This window comes from Microtus oregoni, unplaced genomic scaffold, assembly GCF_018167655.1.
Source record: "Microtus oregoni isolate MIOR12 unplaced genomic scaffold, Mior012 000005F_ref0000423, whole genome shotgun sequence".
Classification (NCBI taxonomy): domain Eukaryota; kingdom Metazoa; phylum Chordata; class Mammalia; order Rodentia; family Cricetidae; genus Microtus; species Microtus oregoni.
The window spans coordinates 64,252,189-64,273,764 of NW_024543064.1; the positions used below are offsets into that span (position 1 = coordinate 64,252,189).

Consider the following 21,576-nt stretch of genomic DNA (forward strand, 5'->3'; position numbering starts at 1 on the left):
AAAATACAATTACTGGTTTTTTGACGTATAATTCTCAGAGCAATTCAGGGTCTTTCTTCAAACTGTATACACTGGTGTGCCAAGGAAAATGACATTCTTAATAAACTTAGATTGGAGGAACAAGAAATTTTTACTTGATTTCATTTAGCTATTTTAACTTAGGTTGCTTATTCTATGGGTCATATCTTATTTTCCTTGTAGCCAATCTCTTCCCATACCAGTGACTAGCTAAATAAAAAGCTCAAAATCCTTAGCCTCCCCAAACCTGAGAGCTACAGTAACATCTAGCCTGGCCCTAAGTGTCCATAGGTACAACAGTGGTACAGATGTTATGGGAGTAACCAGTTGCTTTCCGATTGGATTTAAGTCCCAATCCACCAGAGTACAATTAATGGAGCCCCAAATGACGGCCCCAAATCCTGCCTGGCTAGGTCATCGGCCCTAGGGGAAAACCTGCTACAATTATTCTGCTTCATGGACAGAGTCATAAACCACCCACTGAGGTCTCACCTTATTATTGATAGCTGGTTTAAACTCCCGTAGAAAGCACATTTTGTGTTGTAATCTGTTAGGGAACAGAGAGCCATTTCACTTGAGGAGTAGTGGCAGAATGGACAGCTAGAGAGCTCCCCGCCACACCCCAAACAGATGGTGATTAACACAGACCCGCAACCAGTCAATCGTGGGCAATAAAAGACCGTGGAGTGCTCAGTTCCAAACAGGACATTGACGTCATCCCTCTCCCCTATGGCTCAGGCCTCATCATCACAGACTGGTGCAGGACAATGGTCACGGAAGACCGCGGTGACACGGTATTTGCTGGGCACGGCACAGAGGGACTCCCAGCAGATGTGACTATGTGCACTAGACCAAACCAGTCAGAATACCAGGATGGTTGGGGAGGGGCTCAAGAAGTCCCACCCCTGGCTAAGGAGCCATCAGGAGTTGATGGCTGCTGAAGGAGAGACAGTCACTTTTTGTCGCAGCTGTCGGCTCTAAGAGGCTACCCATTCTCTCGTCGACTGTCCTACATCCAGGTACCACTGAGTGAACTCAGCTTAAGAAGAGCACATGAAGTCGGGAGAGAAAACTAGTGGAGGAATAGAGGGAAAATTAGAGGAGGGGGAAAGGTTGATTCGATCAAAACACATGCTAGGCCTTTTAGCATCACCTTCAAATCAAAATCTGTGCTCAGCCAAACCTGTCTCCCTGGGCTTTCTGCTAAGTATACTTCCTCCTCCTGCCCCACTCAGTCCTTTGCCCCAGGAAGCCTGCTTTCAGGTTCCTTCTTAGTCAAGAATAAAGGCTCTACCCTCAGATAGATACTGAAGCCCAAGAGTCAGTCCATGGAGGATAAAGAATTTCCTAGTCAAATATGTCAGGCTTGTAAAATAAATGCCATGCTTTCTCTAGTTGAAACGAAGAGATTTTTATGATTTAATGTCAGATTCCAGAGACATACATTATTAGAAATGTCTGCACCAGTACGTTAACACTCCATACTTTTACCTCGGTGGAGCATGCATCCTGCATATACTTCAGCGGATGCTAAGAGGTTACTCTCAGTAGCTCTCAGTACCTTCGTTCCTTTGGTCTGGGGCAAATTTGTCAATCTCATTTTGCAGTAGTGAATTTCTGACTTTTTGGAGTTTTAATATTGTATCTTATTTACATAAGTTCGTAGTCTCCTTTCTCTGCAAACACCATGACCAGATGCACTTTAGACGAAGAAAGGACTTATTTGACTTGTACTCATAATTGAGGGAAGTCAGGACAGAAACTCAATCAGGAGCATGAAGCAGAAACCAAGTGTGGTTGCTACTTCCTTTACTGGCTCTCTCTCAGAGACTCAAGCTTAGCTGTCTTTATTATACAGCCTAGGATCACATGCACAGGGAATGATGCTGCCCACAGTGAGCCACACCCTCCTACATCAATTTATAATCAAGTTGCCCCCCCCCCCAAACATGCTCACAGGCCAACCTGGTCTGGACAGTCCCTCAATGGAGACTCCCTTCTTGGGTGATTTTAGGCGATGTCAAGTAGACAGTGAAAGCTAACTAGTATAGTTCTTGCTATTCTTAAATTTCTTTAAAGTAGAAATAGTATGTTGAAATGTTATCAGAATCTGATGTTGATATGTGTCTGGCTGCAGGGAGTAGAATAACCTTAGTGATTGCTGGAAGGCAAACATTTACTCCAGCTTGTGAGCGCAGACATTGTAAGAGAACGCATGCCATTTTAACTTGCTTTTCAAAGTTGGCCACTGTACTTAGGGACTTACAACTCTTTCTTTTTTGTGGGGGGAGTTTGGGAGGGGTTGGTTTTTTGAGGCAGGGTTTCTCTTTATAGCTTTAGCTGTCCTGAAACTCTGTAGATCAGGCTGGCCTCGAATTCACAGAGATCTGCCTGCCTCTGCTTCCTGAGTGCTGGGATTAAAGGTGTGCACCACCACCACCCGGCAGTACCTCAACTCTTGATTTGTTGTGTGTGGGCTGTTTAGCTACTGACTTAAATCTGTGAGAGCAGTGTGTGTGGAATCAACACCCTGGGCTAGCACTACCTCCAGCTTCCTGTCTGTGCCCTCCACCATGTGTCTATACTTCCTGTCTGCGCCCTCCACTGCGTGTTTACACGTCCTGTCTGCGCCCTCCACTGCGTGTTTACACGTCCTGTCTGCGCCCTCCACTGCGTGTCTACACTTCTCTTCTCTGAAGGGAAAGGATCCTTGTCTATCATCAACCCTACACACCTCAAATGAAGCAGGTGCAGAAAAACATGTGTAGACTCTCGGAGGTTAGAGCCTCATATGATGCCATCTTGTTGAGTAGCATCTGGTATGACCTGGCCTGTTCTCCCATTGTCTTACAAAGGCATGATAAGAAGGCCCGGCAAGGAGCCTGGGCTATAATATGACATGGCTGAATAATGTGGTCTATTTTTACAAATGTCACCATTAGCCAGGCCCTGGTGGTGCAGGTCTGTCATTCCTACTACTCAGGAGATGAAGGCAGGGGGATTCAAAGTTCAAGGCCCGACTAAGCTACATAGTGAGTTCAAGGCCAGTCTGGGCAAGTTAGTGAGACTATGTCTCAAAACAGTTAACAAACAACAACAACAAAAAAAAAGGTTTGGCTCAGTCAGTAAGAAAAGTGCTCACAGTACAAGCTGGAGGCTCCGAGTAAAGAAAGCCAGAACCTTTCAGTGCTGGATGCAGTAATGTACATCTGTAATCCCAGCATTCCTGTGGGAAGATGGGAGATAGAGACAGAAGTCTCCCTGGGAACTTGGGGGTGGGGCCGCTGGCCTGGCATACAGAGCTGCAAATAACAGACTTTGTTTCAAATAGAGTGGAAGGCATAACCTGACGCTGATATGGAGATTGTCTGTTGGCTTCACGTGTGTGCTGTGGTATGCATGCATACACACACACACACATGGGGTGGGGGAAGGAGAAGGAGAGAGGCAGGCAGACAGAGATAGAGACATTTCTTTTTTACAGAAATAAAAAAGATGTTTGGGAATGTAACACAGGGGTGGAGTGCCAATCTAATGCATGTAAATCTCTGGGTTAAATACCCAGTACCAGAAAGAAAAAAAACATGAAAATATATACATTAGAAAGAATTATTCTACCCAGTATCTCATTATACTGGGGGTTCAGTGATCAGTCTTTAAAGTTAAGCTTTCTACATTCCATGAAAAAATATTGCAAAATTAAAAGTAATGAATATATCCTAGCTACTCAGATAATCATACAAAGGCAGGAAATCCCTTTTAGGACAAAAGATTGCACCGAGCTTGCCTGCTTCATATAGGAGGGATGCCATTGGTGTTGGGGAAATACTCCTGACTGTAGAACGGTCAGCTTGTATGTTACCCAGCAACTGGTTCAATAACAGGCAGGTATTCGTCTGAAAGCCCTCCTTGTCTTCTCCTTCGGGTCCCAGTGCAGCGTGTCCTTTAGTAAAGGTGTGTATGTTATCGTTTCTTTCCAGTCGTTGGTACCACAAGAGCCCATGCTGAAGGCTGCCTTGCCTCTCTTTGCCAGATTTACCATCAGCAACGGACTGCAGACCCAGCAGGGGGTATTTGAGATCACACTGGAGACTGTGGACAGGGCCTTGCCTGTGGTGACCAGGAACAAGGGGCTGAGGCTGGCAGAAGGGACGATGGGCCTCCTGTCCACTGAGCACCTCCAGCTGACCGACCCCGACACCCCTCCAGACAGCCTAACCTTCCTTCTGGTCCAGCTCCCCCGCCACGGGTACCTCTACCTGAAGGGGAAAGTCCTTCACCATAACTTTACCCAGCAAGATGTGGACAGCAGGGATGTGGCCTATCAGCACTCCGGAGGCGGCTCCCAGGCTGACGGCTTCACTTTCCTGGCCACAGACAGGAAGAACCAAGGCTTCGTTGTGGATGGGAAGGTGCGGAAACAGCCCGTTCTCTTCACCATCCAGGCAAGTATGGCTGGCATGTAGTTTGTGCCAGAGATAAGGAGAGAAACGTTTCGGGGAGTGGTATTTCCTTGCCTCCATACCCCTGGCAGTGAGACCCAGCCTTCAGCATGCTCGGCCATCAGTATGACTGCTAGGGACTGACCTCAAAAATTGGTGGAAGGGCAGGAAGGAAGGAAAGCATGGGCCTTAGAGTCGGGCAGACATAGGTTTGAGTTGCCCTTTTGCCATTTGTTATCTGGAAAACTGACAATGAACTCTTCAGTGCCCCCCGTCTTAGTTATTGGTCCATTGCTGAGATGCGGTACTGGGATCAAGGCAGCTTATGGAAGAAAGCGTTTGATTAGGGGCTTGCTTACAGTTTCAGAGGCTTAACCCATGACCTTCCTGGCAGGGAGCATGGCCCCAGGTAGGCATGGCACTAGAGCGGCAGCTGAGAACGTACCTCCTGACCCACAAGCCCAAGACAGAGAGAGTGAGACTGGACCTGGTGTGGACTTTTGAAACCCGAAAGTCCACCCCTTCAACAAAGCCACGCCCCCTAATCCTTCCTAAATAAGTGTATCAACTAGGGAGCAAGCATTCAAATATGGGAGCCTATGGAGCCATCCTTATTCAAACGACCACACCTCCGAATCTTTGAAAAGTCTGCCTGCAGAATTGTGGGGACAATTAGACAAGATTCGGTATCCAAGGCACTCACACACTGCCTGAAGCATATTTAAAGTACATACTAGACATTCATCGCTATAACTACATCATTAAGTAGTCTGCCTAGTCAGGCGTCTTATCCACTGGCATTTTAAGGATCTTCAAATAAACATGTAAATGTGGAAGCCTACAAGGCTGCATGAGAATCCCCCAGGAGCTGATGATGGTCATAACCGTAGCAGCAGATACAAACATTTTCCCCCTTTTAATTCCTAGACAGTTTCCTGCACCTCTATAATGCATCTTAATTTTTCCTTCCCCATTCTCTCTTTTTATCACCCTCCCCTGCCCACTGCCCTCCCCAACAACGCACCCCCCATCTTCTTTCTGTATGTGACCCACTAAGTTTAAATTGGGGCATGGGGAACTTACTAACAGTTACACCGCAGAAAACAAGGTCCTCTCTCTCCCCCAGCAGCTATTAACTGTCAATGGACCCTCCGGGAGTGGTGTTGCCTTGTGCTCCCTCCCTCACCCAAGATGAAATGTACTTGGGCCCAGTCTTGTACAGATAACCAGCTGCCCTGTGTTGGTGGGTGCTGAGGCCCTGTCGTGTCTAGATGCCTTTTTTATAGTACAGCTCCCCGTCCTCTAGCGCCTATAATGCTTTACAGCCAAGACAAGAACTTTTTTAAAATTGTTATCTAAAGATCAGGCCTACTTTGCATAAATCTCATTTGAGTCTCATAAACATTTTATGTGGTAAGCTTTATTGTCTGCATTTTATATGTGAAGAAACTAAATATCAGAAGTTAAATAATTTGATCAAAGACATCCAGTCTGTTGGATTCCAAGTTCTGTGTCCTTCCTCTGGCTCCACGCTGCCACGTTTGTTGACTCTCAATTATTCTTGGAGGGAAGAGTGTTTTTCGTCTTTTAGTCAAAACACATCAAGTGTGTTCTGGCTCTCAGAACTCTTAAATCTACTCTTCTTGGATGGAGTTCACCCTGTTCCACACACTTCAACCAACAGCAACAAAGACGCGGTTTTGTCTCTACTTCAAGATATTCTCTGACTAGTGAGATGATCATATTTTTCTCCTTCCTCTTTTGGCCTCTGATAGGATTCCCCGGAGAAATGTCTGTGTGTGTGTTTGTTGTGTATAGTATCCATATATCTGTGTAGATCGACAATACAGATTGATAGAGTGATAGAAAGTGTGTGTGTATGTGTGTGCATTGTGTACAGCATCCATATATTTGTGTAGATAGACCACACAGATTGATAGAATGTGATAGAAAGTGTGTGTGTTGAGTACAGCATCCATGTATCTGTGTAGATAGACCATACAGATTAATAGAGTGTGACAGAAAGTGTGTGTGTGTGTGTGTGTGTGTGCGTGTATGTGCGTGTGTGTGCGTGTGTGTGAAAGACAGAGAGGTACACAAGCAGAAATGGATTTAGGAATTGCCTCGTGCTATTACAGGCCCTGGCGTGCTCAGGATACTTTGTGCAAGCAAGCCAGTAGACTCGCAGCTAAGGTGATGCTGTAGGCTTGAATCTTTAAGGAGTGGAGCGACGAAGCTCTCATTTCTTTAGGGGAACCCCAACCTTTTCTCTCCAGCCTGGCAACGGACTGGGTAAGGCTCACCCAGTGGACATTACCAAGTCTTTTAAGCTAAACAGTAACCAGCACACGCGTCACTAGACCATCTAGGCCTACAGCCTAGAACACTTGGCTCAGGATTAACCTGCAGGGTCTCCGGGTGTGGCTGATTCTTTGGCACTGTGAATGCTGAGGAAATGGGATGAGTCAGGGACACTGGGGAGAGGGTGTCGATGTCACTGGCACACAGACACTGCAGTGTCACTGGAAAAGACTTGTGGGTTCATTTTCTGAAAGTTCCCAAGAGCTACCAATTCGACCTGCAGACCCAGCTGCTTCCTGTACTTCAGAGATGGAAATGAGGGTGGAGTAGAGAGAATGTGCTAGAACTGAAGCGGATCCCTTCAGGACAGTGCTCCTCGAAGAACAAAGCTGTCCTAAGAGTCTGTTCCCTCTCTGAAGTTGTGGAAGCTGTCTGCTGGGTGTGGTAAAGCGTGGTTTTCATCACAAAGGCAAGCTGTCCATTGCGATAGCAAACAAACATTGTGCTAAACACTTAAGGGAAAGTCTAAGATTTTTGTTCCCAGATTTCCTGGACCCCCAGTCCCTTAGAGCAGAGGGGTCAAGAAGATGTTTATGAAGCTACTAGCCCTGCCAGCAATGTCAGTGTCCTACTTCCAAGAACTATTCTGTCAGTATTTATTGACTGTCATACCCGTATACATGACCCAAACATGGGTCAATGGGTTCTGTGTGGGTATATAAGTAACTGAGGGGAAATCTTCTGGATGTAAAAAGTAAAAATAAATGAATAATTGAAAGGTGTACTTGGCTGATACCAATAGGCACACATGCAAAATCTGCGTCCTCCTGGGAAGGGGTCAAGGCTATGTGGAGGTGAAAGAACCTGCTGTTGCTTTCTATGGGACTGACACGTCTGGGAGAATTTTCATTACATCCAACTCCAGTCATCATACGACAGAGCAGAGCCTTCCTTATAAATAAAATGTCTTCTTTCCTGTAACATTTTAAAACCTTCTGGTATACCAAGTCAAACACCTGCTTTTGTAGAAGCAAAATGTTTAATATACCTGAGCACACAGATATGGCCAGAGGCATAATAGGGAACCAAAGCTAGACAGTGATACGTTTTCAAAAGCATTGATCACAACAGACATTTATAACTTTTATAATACTTGGACTTATAAGAGAAATATAACCTCAAAAATAAAAACAACAACCCTACATTGCCTCGTTTTCTGGAGGATCCTAGTACAGTGTAGTATATTTTCATTTTTCCTCCTCCACACTGCTGTGGCTGGAGAGCTTCTCTCCCTTGGTGACCATCAGGACACTTACCCCTCACATCCTGCCACACCCCAAAGTGCTGAAAGTCCCAGCACACAATTTGCAGATCCAAATCCATTAAGGCATTTTTATAGTCAATTAGAACAAATCCAGAAAACATAAATACACCTTTTTTGCAAGCATATGTGTTTGATGGTGTGTGTGTGTGCATGCATGTTTATAAATGCAGAAGCATGTTTGTGTCCTCCTGTGTGCACGCATGTCCATCCCGCGTCTAGAGGCTGACTTCGGCTGTCTTCCTTGACCGCTCTGTTTTACAAAGAGAGGGTCTCTCTTGTTAAACATGGACCTTGCCAGTTCACCCAGTCTGGCTAGGTTGCTTGCCCTCGGGGTTCCATCTCTGCCACAGCCTTACTTGTCCATCTGCCACCCTCAAAAATCTAGTACACCTGTTGAGTCATGTGGTCTTCAGCTTCAGTAAAACAACCCATAGTCTAAAGATAATCATATTCGTGGTTTTTGTCGTAAACAATTTCCATTTCTCTATTCAACACTTTCGCCATTTGGACAAAAACATGTGCAAAACAAAAACAAAATGAGAGAGAGAGAGACAGACAGACAGACACACATACACACAGAGACAGAGAGAGAGAGACAGAGAGGTGAGTTGCAAGGCAGATACAGTATATTCCATCATCAAGCTAATAGTTTAAAGGGAGTCAGACACCAGACAAATTGCAAAGCTGGGTGAAGGTGGAAATCAAGCCTCTGCTCTAGTCTTTGGATTATTAAGACGGTGAACAAAGCAGGCTCAACAGATGACCACATTCTGTGAGTTGAGGACTTCACCATTGTAGAAGCCTGTGCAGCATGGGGAAGGACTGTGAGCTGAGGACTATGCCATGTTGAAGCCTGTGTAGCATGGGAAAGAAGTCCTTGAACAATGTCTCCCTATGACTCAGGTGGACCAACTGGACAAAGCAGCACCCCGGATCACACGCCTGCACTCCCCTTCTCAAGTGGGGCTCTTGAAAAATGGCTGTTACGGCATTTACATCACCTCCCATGTGCTGAAGGCGTCGGACCCTGACACAGAGGATGACCAGATCATTTTTAAGATTTTAAGGGGCCCACTGCACGGACGTCTGGAGAACATGACCACAGGTACACTCCATCTTAATCCCTGTTTTTAAACTGCCAGTTGCTTCCAGGGCTAGAGAGTAACACAATTAAGTGCAAGTCCATTTGATGAGTGTTTCCCAGGACTTGCTGATAGACTCGGTTTCTAAATCAATATAGTTGCTGATGGGGACTTGAAGCTGCACCTTCTACATTCATCTCTATAAGAAGAACCGAGTCCCAGGCCACAGAAGCTCAAATGTTCACCATTTTGTTGCTGCTTAATTTTGCTTGTTTTTCTGTTTGTTTTATATTCAGAACACAGTGCCAGGGTCAGATTGATTTTGGAGGCTAATTTCTTTCTTCTACTATGAATCTTAAATGATAAAAGCTCCTTTAAAAAAAATCTGTTTTTTTTTCCCTAATGGTTTTGCTAGATTGCCTATTATTTCTGCTTGAGGAAGGCAGTGAGCACAATACCTCACTAATTGGGATAGCACAGAGGTGACAGGCTTTATTCATTTCCGATTTCCTTTCTTTCTAGTTTAGTACTGTAAGGCAAATATCTCTGAAGCAAAGCAAATTTAAAGATGAATTTGAATCCATTGCTTTGAATTTTAATAAAGTTGCAATAATGTTGATTTCTTTTCAAAATAGACTTTTGCCATTTTGTTTTGAAACAAGGTCTCACGTAGCCCAGGCTGACCTTGATCTTGGTATGTAGCTGAGGATGACCTTGAACTTCTGATCATTCTTCCTCTCAGGGTGTCACCTGCGGGATTTCAGGTATTCCCCTGCTTGTTAGGCAAGTACTCTAACCAACTCAGCTACATCTCCAGTCCTGCACGATTCCTTAAAGTTGTCTTTCAAAACAAAACAAAACAAAAACAAAGACAAAAAGCCAACAACAGCAACAAAAAACACAGCTGGGTGGTTTTATCAGTTCTTAAGTGATGTCTGATTCAATCATCCGTGAGATTCATTTATCTCTTGCTTGTAGGTGAATTTATCCATGAGCGATTTAGCCAGAAGGACTTAAGCAGCAAGACCATTCTTTACATCATAAACCCATCTCTGCAAGTGAATTCAGATATCCTGGAATTTCAGATCATGGACCCCGCAGGGAACACTGCCACCCCTCAAAGGTAGCTTCAATTATTCATTGGATCTACATGTCGTGTTTAGAATGTATCCCACTAAGAAAGTTAAATAATCTTTTCCGAATCAGGCATAACAGGGGAAATTGATGGACTATTTCATATGCTCATGCAATTTATTTTGGAGAAAGGATCTCTGTTGTCTTGTTGCTAGATGATGGAAAAGCTGGTAGCTTTCCAGATCTGAAAGACTGTAAAAGGTTCAGTGACCAGTGTCTTTTATTCCTTGCCTGTCAATGAACCTCCTTTCATACACTGGGAAGTTGTTCTTGGAGGGCTTTCAGGCCTGAGCTCGAAGACCGTGTGTACATGCGGCAGCCAGAGGTCACTCTAGGACCGTGTTAGTCGCCACTGGCTCCCGAGCTATGGGGTGGGTGGGGGTGGGATGAAATAAAAAGGAGCAGCCAGATATATTCTCTTACAGAAGGGAAAGAAAACACAGCGGTGTCCGTGCATGCGAACAGGCCCTATAGGCGAGAAGATAGTGGGAACAAAAGGAGACTTGAGCGGGTCCTGAGCGGTGCTCAGAAACAGAAATAGATGTGGTGCAGAAAGCTCAGCATCACAGGGACGAATTGGCATATTAACGAGATTAACAGAGCAGAGTGACTGCAGTGTCTGCGCCTCCTTTCCAGATGCTGCTCGGGCATAGACCTTTAATAATTTACTGGCTGGCAGATGGTCATAGTGAAGGCCCAGCCGTCCATTTCTGGCGCTGCAATAGTTTTCTTTATTTACTGCTTTTCCCAGACAGCTCAAAGAGAAGTTACTCATTCCTTCTAACTTTTGCGTTTGCCGTATCAGAGGCATATAAAATACTATAAATGAGCACATCTCTACCCTGCTCCCTCTATGACGAAATGTGGACGGAAAGAGAAGCCTGGTGAGGAAATATCTCAGTACCAGTTTCTTTCCCCAACCTGCCATGTAGTTTCACCATCCGCCAGCAGAGGGTGCTATAGTCGTTGTTAGCAAAAACTGGCATCCTGTAGTTGAAATCTGACCCTGCCTCCATTCACGTACCCTCCTTTACCTAGGTCTATAAACTAACCCATCACACTTTGGTTCTGTGGCTGCCGCACGCCAGGCTCACAACACTGGGAGTTAGAAAGCAGATAAGAGCAAGAAAGAGCAGGCACCTTAAAACCCCTAGATTATTAACTAAAAGATGTGCTCTGCCCCGGTTAAACACCCTCCCCTTAGGAACTGATTCCTGGGGGTCACAGTCTAAAGAATGAATAGCAATGACTTGCTTTTTCAAACAAATATCTTTATTTTAAAGAAAAAAATTTTAAACTTACGTCCTAAAAATGTTAACAAATTGACTTCACTCAGCTTTAAAGACTTCTTAAAAATTGTTCTACTGAAACACATAGTATTGGTCAGACTCGCCCCTGAGCTAGCGCAAACCTTTGGTTCTGCCCATGCCAGCATGGTATGGGTGACGCATGTCCCCCCACAATGACACTGTTTCCTCGCACACACACCCTCCCCACGCCTTTTTGTTGGCAAGGACATCACTTAGTGAAAATGCTTTATGTTTTTGGGTAACCGTGAAAGTTACATCATGTAACCAGCAGCGTTCTCGCGTATGCTGAGACTATTTTAGATTGGTGTGTCTGCCTCCACAGAGATCACTTCTCATAGGCCCATGCTGGAGATGTTCCTATCGCCTCGAAATGCCTAGAACCCGTGAAGAACAAACTGCCTGCAGACAGCTAATACAAAAATAACTCAGAGTTGGTTCCAACATGCTTTATGTTGTTTTCTTTCGAGTGGGCAGGGAAGTAGAAATTGCTCAGCATTTATCTCCGCAGTGGAGTGGGGTAGTTACACCCAAGTAGATCCCCCACTCCGAAACTAAGCACACAGTTTTCTGGTAACAAAGGAAGGTGGCCCAATTTAGAAGTTGTTGTTTAGGCCTGATCCCCCCTGAGTTTATTCCTGGGATCCAACTCTCAAGAGTTATCTTCTGATCTCTACAAAAGGCCATGGCATTTTTGTGCCTGTACACACACACACACACACACACACACACACACACACACAGAGAGAGAGAGAGAGAGAGAGAGAGAGAGAGAGACAGACAGAGACAGAGAGACACAGAGAGAGACTTTTTAAAAAAGAAAAAGCATTCTAAATATTGATTTGTCTTCATAAAGCTACCAGCAAGGGCCTTCTTACAATAGAAATCATAGGCATTTGGAATGTCATTATTTTTAGCTCTATTTGATGATACCCATTTAATCCCCAAAACCATGCATAGGTGGGTCCCATCATAATCTAGAATTTGCAGGCACGGAACCAGGCACAAAGCTAGAAGAGACTTCCAGGCTTCTGCAGAAGCTTCTGTGGGAGCTGGGGTTCAGTCCTCATTAGCCCAGGTAACCTGCAACCCTGCTCTGTTCCCCTCGCCCTTCTTAAAGCTGGCTAAGCCCTTCTTTTCCTGTGGCATTGCCAATCTAAGCTGCAAGGAAGAAGGGATACTTACCCATCAAGGACCTTAAGTTTACCTGCTTTTTTGTGAAAATATGAATAACAGTCAGCCTTGGTGTGGCCTCCATTTCTAATGCCCCGGGGATTATAGTATAGAGAGTTATACTTTGGACATGGAATGGAGCAGGTCTGCACTGTGGTCCCACCACCTAGTGAATGTTCACAACAGCTTTCTGATCTGCACAATGGGGAAAACTACAATTGCTTTAGTTAAATGAGGTCCGACATATGGAAGACTTGTAAGTTCTTAGCAAATGCATCTTGCCGTCCTTACCGCCAGTGTTAATTCCCCTGCGTATTTATGTTAGGTCCACTGACTGTTGAAGAAGTACCCTGAAATGTTTGGTGGGTTAAAGCCTGTCTCTCATTGGATATTGATTTTAGGGTGACTCACAAAGCCAACAACAGTCCATATGGTTATTCACAACGAGCTAAATGCTGTGTTTTGCTATTGCATTTTCAGTCCTGAAGTATCGATAGATGTTTTATATCATCAAACATAGAACAATTTGAGATTTATCAATTTTCTAGCAGGTAGCTAGTTGGTGAGTGTGTTTAATAATGTCACACCAAAATCCATCAAGCCAATCATGGGATTGGGAGTCTGTGAGAGATGGCTCAGTGTGTGGTGCATCTTACCTTAACAGGCTGCAGAGCCGCCTCTCCTCCCTTCCTTCCTGCATCCGGGTTAGTGCAGGGGATAATGTGTCATGGAATGCATTTGGAAGACCCTGTCATACATAGAAGCGATTTTATAGCACGGAGCAACCACGGATGTTTGTCTTGAGATTTAGATTTGGCTAGGTGCCTAAATTCTAGGCGACATGTTAGGTGTTTCAAACACAATCCTCCAAAGATGATAAGGCAATTAGACTCGGCTCATTGAAGTCATTTATCTCCAAGCTGGTGGAAGAGTGGATGCTGAACGTGAACCCTTACCTCCAGGTCTCAGGGAGCTCATCTCTTATTGGCTCTGGCCTTGGTATGACTCACCCACAAGCTTGCTCTGTTCCCTGTTCTAGTTGACTGCCCAAATGAACTATAGAACCTGAGCAAAGTACACAGTGCCCGGAGCACTCATTGGAAACTCATTGTAGACCAGAAACTGAAGCCAACTTACACCAATGTAATTTTCTTAGTACATGTTCCATGTGGACCTCTTTATTATGCACCCCTCCAAAAAAATAATAAAAGAAAGAGAAAAAGAATTCACTTCAAAAGAATAGTTGGTCCCCATGGGCCTTCTCATTCGGTGGCTCCTCCGAGCATGGGTTCTTGTCCTCTTTGGCAACTGCACCCAGCTCTTCTGTTTAAGTCTTGGCCTCAGAAGAGAAAAGTCAAAAGAAATGTAAAAGGAAAGGAATTTCTATCGGGCAAACTTTAAACAATTTAAACAGCGTTTATGAAACACCTTGTAGGGGGAGAGGTTGGAGCCATTCGCTCACTGATGCCTGCACGTCGTCGTCCACAGCCCAGCGTTAACATGTTTATCCCCAGTCCAAAGTGGAGCAAAGCCCAGAGGGAGGGAAAGAAAATGGCACTTATTAAGCACCCACTGTGTGCAGGTGCCTTGCACACATTAACTAGTTTTCGTTTTAATGATCTGACTTGAGTGCAGCTCTTCTCATTTGACGATAATGAAAACTGATGCCTATGGAGACCGAGGAGCTGACCGCGTTCCCACACTAATGAACGGTTGCAAGGCGTGGCTCCGATGTGCTGTTTTTCTCCGCTCTCTCTGCCGCCTCTTGGCTAACCGCGTCCTTCTAACAGGAGAGAATGAAAACCTGGAAACACAGGTGTTCAGAGTATGAGGTTATCGGGAGTAATAGCATCATCTCTGTGTTGATAAACCTTAGGTAGAATGCTTAGAAAAAAATACTTTTTAGCATAATTTTCTGAAGCCATACGCTACCTGGTTATAAGCGACGATCTAGTTGTAGGAATAACGACTTAATCATCACCTCAGCTTCTACGAAACCTTTTTACGGAGAAGCTGGCCATACTTAATGAGCACTCGTGGTTGTTCACTGAGCTCCTTTGAAGTATGACTTGTCTTTAGAAGTGAGGAAACTGAGGCAAGGAGAGGCCAATGCCCTCTTATTAACCTAGATTGATGTCCTAGATCCCGAACTAATGTCCTAGCCCCGAGTGTCTCTTTCAGTTTGGTGTCCCTTCGTATACATGAATCAAATAGATACAAAATAAAATACAGAAAGCACAGATTTGTTTTAAAATTGTAAAACAGACTCTCTCAGTGTCGACACTCTTGGTGTGTAGGGAAACGTAATTCTCTCTATAGGCCAGTGTCCTGTGCACAGCTGCTCAGCAGCATCCCTGGGCTCCACCCACCAACTGCCCAGACCACCCTTCTGCCACTGTGACAGTTAGCACTGTCTCCAGATGTGCCCAGTGTTGAGAGCTACAATATACCTCAGAGAATATAGACATGCCTGGGTCAGAAACCACGCTTTGCGGCTGAACAATTCTGTTGGCGCTATCTTTCTCTCTAACGAGGTCAGAAGAACTGCCAAGGAGCAGAGTAAGTTGGGATTATAAGAACATGTGAGAATTTTCTGGCCCACGATTCTTTTCTTTTCTTTTTTTTTTTTTTTTTGTTACTTTCTTTTTTTTTTTTTTAATTTATTTATTTATTAAGGATTTCTGCCTCGTCCCCACAACCGCTTCCCATTTCCCTCCCCCTCCCCCGATCAATTCCCCCTCCCTCATCTGCTCGAAGAGCAATCAGGGTTCCCTGACCTGTGGGAAGCCCAAGGACTGCCCACCTCTATCCAGGTCTCGTAAGGTGAGCATCCAAACTGCCTAGGCTCCCACAAAGCCAGTACGTGCAGTAGGATCAAAAACCCACTGCAATTGTTCTTGAATTCTCAGTATTCCTCATTGTCCGCTATGTTCAGCTAGTCCGGATTTATCCCATGTTTTTTCAGACCTAGGCCAGCTGGCCTTGGTGAGATCCCAATAGAACATCCCCATTGTCTTAGTGTGTGGGTGCACCCCTCGTGGTCCTGAGTTCCTTGCTCGTGCTCCGTCTCCTTCTGCTCCTGATTTGGACCTTGAGATTTCTGTCCGGTGCTCCCGTGTGGGTCTCTGTCTCTGTCTCCTTTCATCGCCTGATGAAGGTTAATATTCCTGAGGATGCCTATGTGTTGGTCTTTGGATTCACCTTCTTATTTAGCTTCTCTAGGAACATGAATTATAAGCTCAATGTCCTTTATTTATGGCTAGAAACCAAATATGAGTGAGTACATCCCATGTTCCTCTTTTTGGGTCTGACAAAAAGACAACCCACTGACTGGGAGAAGATCTTCACCAACCCTGCTACTGACAAAGGTTTGATCTCCAAAATATATAAAGAACTCAAGAAACTAGACCGTAAAAGGCTAATCAACCCAATTATAAAGTGGGGCACTGATCTGAACAGAGAATTCTCAACAGAAGAACTTCAAATGGCCAAAAGACACTTAAGGTCATGCTCAACTTCCTTAGCGATCAGGGAAATGCAAATCAAGACAACTTTAAGATACCACCTTACACCTGTCAGAATGGCGAAAATAAAAAACACCAATGATAGCCTTTGCTGGAGAGGTTGTGGAGAAAGGGGTACACTCACCCATTGCTGGTGGGAATGCAAACTTGTGCAACCACTCTGGAAAGCAGTGTTTCGGTTTCTCAGGAAATTCGGGATCAACCTACCCCTGGATCCAGCAATACCACTCTTGGGAATATACCCAAGAGAGGCCCTATCATACAACAAAAGTATATGCTCAACTATGTTCATGGCAGCACTGTTTGTAATAGCCAGAACCTGGAAACAACCTAGATGCCCTTCAACGGAAGAATGGATGAAGAAAGTATGGAATATATACATATTAGAGTATTACTCAGCAGTAAAAAACAAGGACTTCTTGAATTTTGCATACAAATGGATGGAAATAGAAAACACTATCCTGAGTGAGGTAACCCACGATTCTTTTCAAGGTGAATGAAAGACGCTGACGATGCCGGGAAAGGAATTTCTGGCTGTCTCTGAGCTCGGGAAACAGTACAGTGAGCAGCGGGTCATTGTTGAGTATTCTGTGACGCTTTGTGTCTTCCACACTCCGCAAGTGAGTGTCGTACCTAAGGAAGCAAAGGCTCTCCCCATGGAGCATGCTTAGTGCCACATAAACTAACACTTATACATTAAAACACAAGTCAGGATAAAGCAATCGAAGGAAATTAGACTTTGGCAAAGAAACTGCTATGTTAAATGAGGTGTCCAAAGACCTTTCCTTGTGTTTGACTGCTTCAGGTCACTTGGTGGTAGAGGGACCAGAAGCTTCAAGGCATATGATCCAGTTTCAGGAGCTTCTGTTTCCAAAAGTGGTTGTTGGAGACCGAAATTTAGCTTCCATTTGGAATCAGCTACTCTGCTGTGCTGAGTGTCTGCAGAATGGGAGCTCTGAGCTGAAGGCGTCCTTCCTCCCAGGGGACACTTGCAAAGTCTGGAGATAGTTTGGGTGGCTGTGACCATGGGAAAAGCGTGATAAAGTTGTCGATGATATCCACTGTGTAAAGATTGAAGGGGATGCTAGACCTTTCAGACTCCAGGCTGCCACCCCGACTTAATAAACCTGAATGCTGGGCATTGGTGGCACACACCTTTGATCCTAGCACTCGGGAGGCAGAGGCAGGAAGATCTCTGCAAGTTTGAGGCCAGCCTGGTCTACAGAAAGAGTTCCAGGATAGCGAGGGCTACACAGAGAAACCCTGTCTTGAAAAACCAAACCAAACCAAAAACTAAATAAAAACAAAACAAAAAAACCCACACCACCTGACTCTAAGGTCCACAGTGTTTGGTGGAGAAGCACTGACCAGGGCTCCTACCGATTGGCTTGAGAAGCTCATCTGACGTGTTTCACCACATTGCTAACCTTCATTTTTGACCATAGAACACACTTCACTCAATGGTCATAACAGGGCCCATTAGATGTGAGGACATCAACCCAACCTGTCTGCACAAGAACTCCCAGATTGTTCTTATGGGCTCCTGCATCCTAGTGTCCACCTAAGCTACCCTCATATGGATTCTTACAGGGCAAACTGATTGGTTATATCTTTTCTCTCTTTTACAGGTGTTTGCATAGAGTTTAACACTAGGAGCTTTGCTAGAACATTACTGTAAAAACAAACAAACAAACAAATATCCACATTCAGAACATAAATTGCATATACCCTGAGGGTATAGAAGGCTCTCCTTTAAAAATTTTTTTTTCCTGGAAAATCTGTAGCCTGGGTTAAGTTTTGTGGCTTTTCAAAAGGTTATTTATTATTTATAGTGAATAGCTTTAAGAAAAACAGACAGAACATTGTTTGGTGATAGTCTTAACCTACAGGCATCAAGCTACTTCAGAATATGCATCCAGTAGACACATAATACACACATCTAAACACAGAGGCCCTCCGTGGTCTGGAGTAAACAGTCCTCTAAATTGTCCCCTTCTTGATCTAGATCAGCTATCAAATTGCATTTAGTGTTGGGCCTTGAGGTCATGTGGGTCTGCCCAGTGGCAATGATTCCTCCTGACAATGGTTAGTTAGCATCAGCAATGGGTGGATCTGCAGAACTCAGCTTTGGAATTCAGTGTAGCTCAAATCCGTCTGCAAATACTGGCTTCTCAGTTATCCCTCTCCTTCTCCCTGAATCACTTTTTTGCTTTCTTGTTTACCTGGGTCCTTTAGGAATTCCTTGTAACATGTCATTGGCTATTATTTTATTACTCTTAAGCATAGCTTTCTTTTATTTCTTGATCTATTTCATGCTAGACTTAAATTCGGTTGCATCAAATACCAGCAAATGAACCAACATTTTAAATAGAATGATACTTTTTTCAAGTCGTTTTTATGAAGTATAGGATGCAGGAGCAATGCTTCATAGCTATCAAATAGGCACACTACGTGTACAGCACACTCACGTCTTACCTTGAGCCCCTGTGGTAAGTCTATGCTGCAGTGTCGCATCGCCCTCACCTGTCATCCTTAAGGAAGAATCAGTGCCACTGAGTTTATTTTGTTGGTGAACTTTGTATGACTTGACGGTGACCTGTGACCCCTGCAAGGGGGATACACTAGTTGTTGAAACTTCCTGGCCTTAGTCTGTCTTTCTTTTTAAGTTCTGTAGACGGTAACCATTAGATATGACATTTTACATCAAGGGTCAGATTTATTCATGATATATCAGGAATGTTTATGAATCACATTCAGCTGTATATAGTTTGCCCCCTGTGTCCTAGAGGTTTTGCAGATATAGCCAGTCATAATTCAAAATAATTTATTAAAGAATTATGTCATTCTGAATGCACATAGACCCTTTTTCTTGTCATCTAAACAATTGAGTAGATCAGCTATTTTCCCCGTTGTTACCCTGTAGTGTGAGTCATCTAGAGATGAGGTAAGGTAGACAGAGGGATGTGTGCCTGCTCTGTGACTGTCAGCACCAGCCATGGGTTCTCAACCTACTCTTTGGTGGACACTGGGAGATGACCAGGCTTGCACCCACGGTGGACACGCTCACATTTGAGCCTCTGCCTAGTCACTAACAACCACGGGACTTTTGGAAATCTTCTAATCTTATGTATTTCATTGAAAAAACACTTTCTCTATTCCCCCCAAGGTCATTATAAGGTCATCAAATAAGATAACACAAATGTTAGTCATGAACCAACACTCCAGATAAGTGTGAGCAATTTCTGTCGTTGACATGGGTTACCCAAACGCCTTTGCTGCCTTGATGGTACTCAGTGTTCTGTCTCCCATCTAGCCGATACTGAGGGATGTTCTTGTGGGTAGCTTCTGATCACTGTTTCTCTTTTCTTCATGCACAGCTTGGAGCTGAAGTGGTCTTTTATTGAATGGTTCCAGACTGAATACGAGGTCTGTGAGAATGTGGGCTTGTTACCCTTGGAAGTTACCAGAAGGGGCTATTCCATGGATTCTGCCTTTGTGGGCATAGAGGTAACAACTCTAAAATACAAATTGTCGAGATGGAGCTTAATGTTGTTGGTTAGTGCCTTTGATGATTTCTTAGAAAAACTCCGAATTGCCAAGGAAACCAAACTGCAGGGGTAGCCCTATGTGCCGGGGAGGAGTCCAAGGACACAACGTCTTTGTCCCCCAGCCCTTCAGTGAATTCCTAAACAGTTTTTCAGATCTGCTTTTGGTTTTGAAATCTGTCTCTTTCTACACACCCTTTAGCTTTCCAAGTTTGATTTCACAGAAAGTCGGGTATCCTGCTTAGTGGGTCTGTATTACATTCCACCTTGAAAGGTGTCTACAGCTTCTATGTGGTGACTAAGACAAGTACCAGACACCAGTTGTCCTCTGTGAATAGTATAGGATCACTGTCCCTGCCTCAATGGACAAGGTAAAACAGGAGACATAAGCCTGCCCTGAGATGTATCCACGTTGTGCAGAAGCTGAAGGGCACTTTGGGACAGTCTTCCTAAGTATAAGAGCCTTCCCTTTGTCACTTCTGGCCAGACTTGCTGTCCTTCCTATACAATGGAGCACAGGTGTGGCTCGCAGAGTTGAAGGAGCTTGAGATGGTCCTTTCAGAGAGGCCTGAAGAGCTAGTTCATCCGCTTCAGTGGAGAACAGGAGAGAGTCCGACGCACTCTGACGAGAAGAGCCCCCGGCCAAGAGGGCATTTCAGACAGTCCTAGTGATAAAGAGTTAAGAGGCCTCCAAACCCTGACCACACCCAGACTCACGGTGTTTCTTTCTAGTGGATATAGGTCTCTGTCTCCTGGACCTGCTGGTGTTATATTATCAGAGGAGAAAAGTTGGCATTTCCCATAATTCCAGGAAAGGGATATGGGGAAAAAAGAGAATTAGCCCACTGTAACTTTTGAACAGTCTCCTAGGCCTTCCCAGAAATTGTCACATATTTGAGTGATGCATTTAGGTCTATGGTCTATGTTACCATTCATCTCGACATGTAAAAAAAAAACCTACATGGGACCTTAGTCTACGTAAGTTGTATGCGCCTGACAGCTAAGTGTGCAGGCCGTCACTAAGGACAGTCCCTGAGGTTTTGGGGACATCTCCATATCGAGTATAACCTGCCACTTTGCATAAGCTCTTATGAGTACTTGACTGAGAAGAGAGAGATGTTCTTTGCCCTGTGCTGTTTGCCTTCTTTGGATTGTCCCCCTTCGCCCGACCTGTCTTTCCAAACACCTTGCCTCAGACATGCTTTTGCAACCTAGGATTCTGTAAGCGCAGTGGTGGTAAACACTGGGTAATTGCATGTGTGAGACCCATGCAGACTAATGTAACCTCCAGCATATGGTGCATGCAGGTGTACAATGGGCTGCCCTTTCCCAGCAAAACTGGTGCAGGGGGAGCCTTGGCATTGCAGACAAAGAGCAAATGGAAGAAGCCTAGGAGGTAATCCCTTCTTCAGCAAGATGTTTCTAGACAGAACGATTAACCTATTAGCATCTTGGTTGGAAAGAGAAACATTGTCTGAGACCCCAGGAATGGGCATTTTAGAGCTTCAAGTTGGGTACTTCATTCCTTTCGCTGTCTTGACCATCTTCAACATCTTAAAAATATGCAAAATTAGCAGCTGCTGGCGATGGTCACCCAAGGGCTCATTCAGTGGCCTTTTCCAAGATCACCACAGACATGTAGGCTCCCATTGGGGATCTAAGGCCATGGCTTCAGCACCCTAAATATGCCTCTTTAGATTTTAGTCCTGGACCAGGGACCCAGTGC

General features: G+C 44.7%; 1 protein-coding gene across 2 annotated transcripts in view; it reads left to right on the top strand.

The window, feature by feature from the left end:
• Positions 1-21,576, top strand: part of Frem1 (FRAS1 related extracellular matrix 1) — a 122,528-nt gene that overhangs the window by 79,306 nt on the left and 21,646 nt on the right. For both annotated transcript variants that reach the window (XM_041652499.1, XM_041652498.1), the window contains 4 exons: positions 4,052-4,463; positions 8,989-9,190; positions 10,146-10,290; positions 19,683-19,812. In XM_041652499.1, coding sequence (XP_041508433.1) covers positions 4,052-4,463; positions 8,989-9,190; positions 10,146-10,290; positions 19,683-19,812 — 889 coding nt within the window. The remainder of the gene's footprint in view (positions 1-4,051; positions 4,464-8,988; positions 9,191-10,145; positions 10,291-19,682; positions 19,813-21,576) is intronic.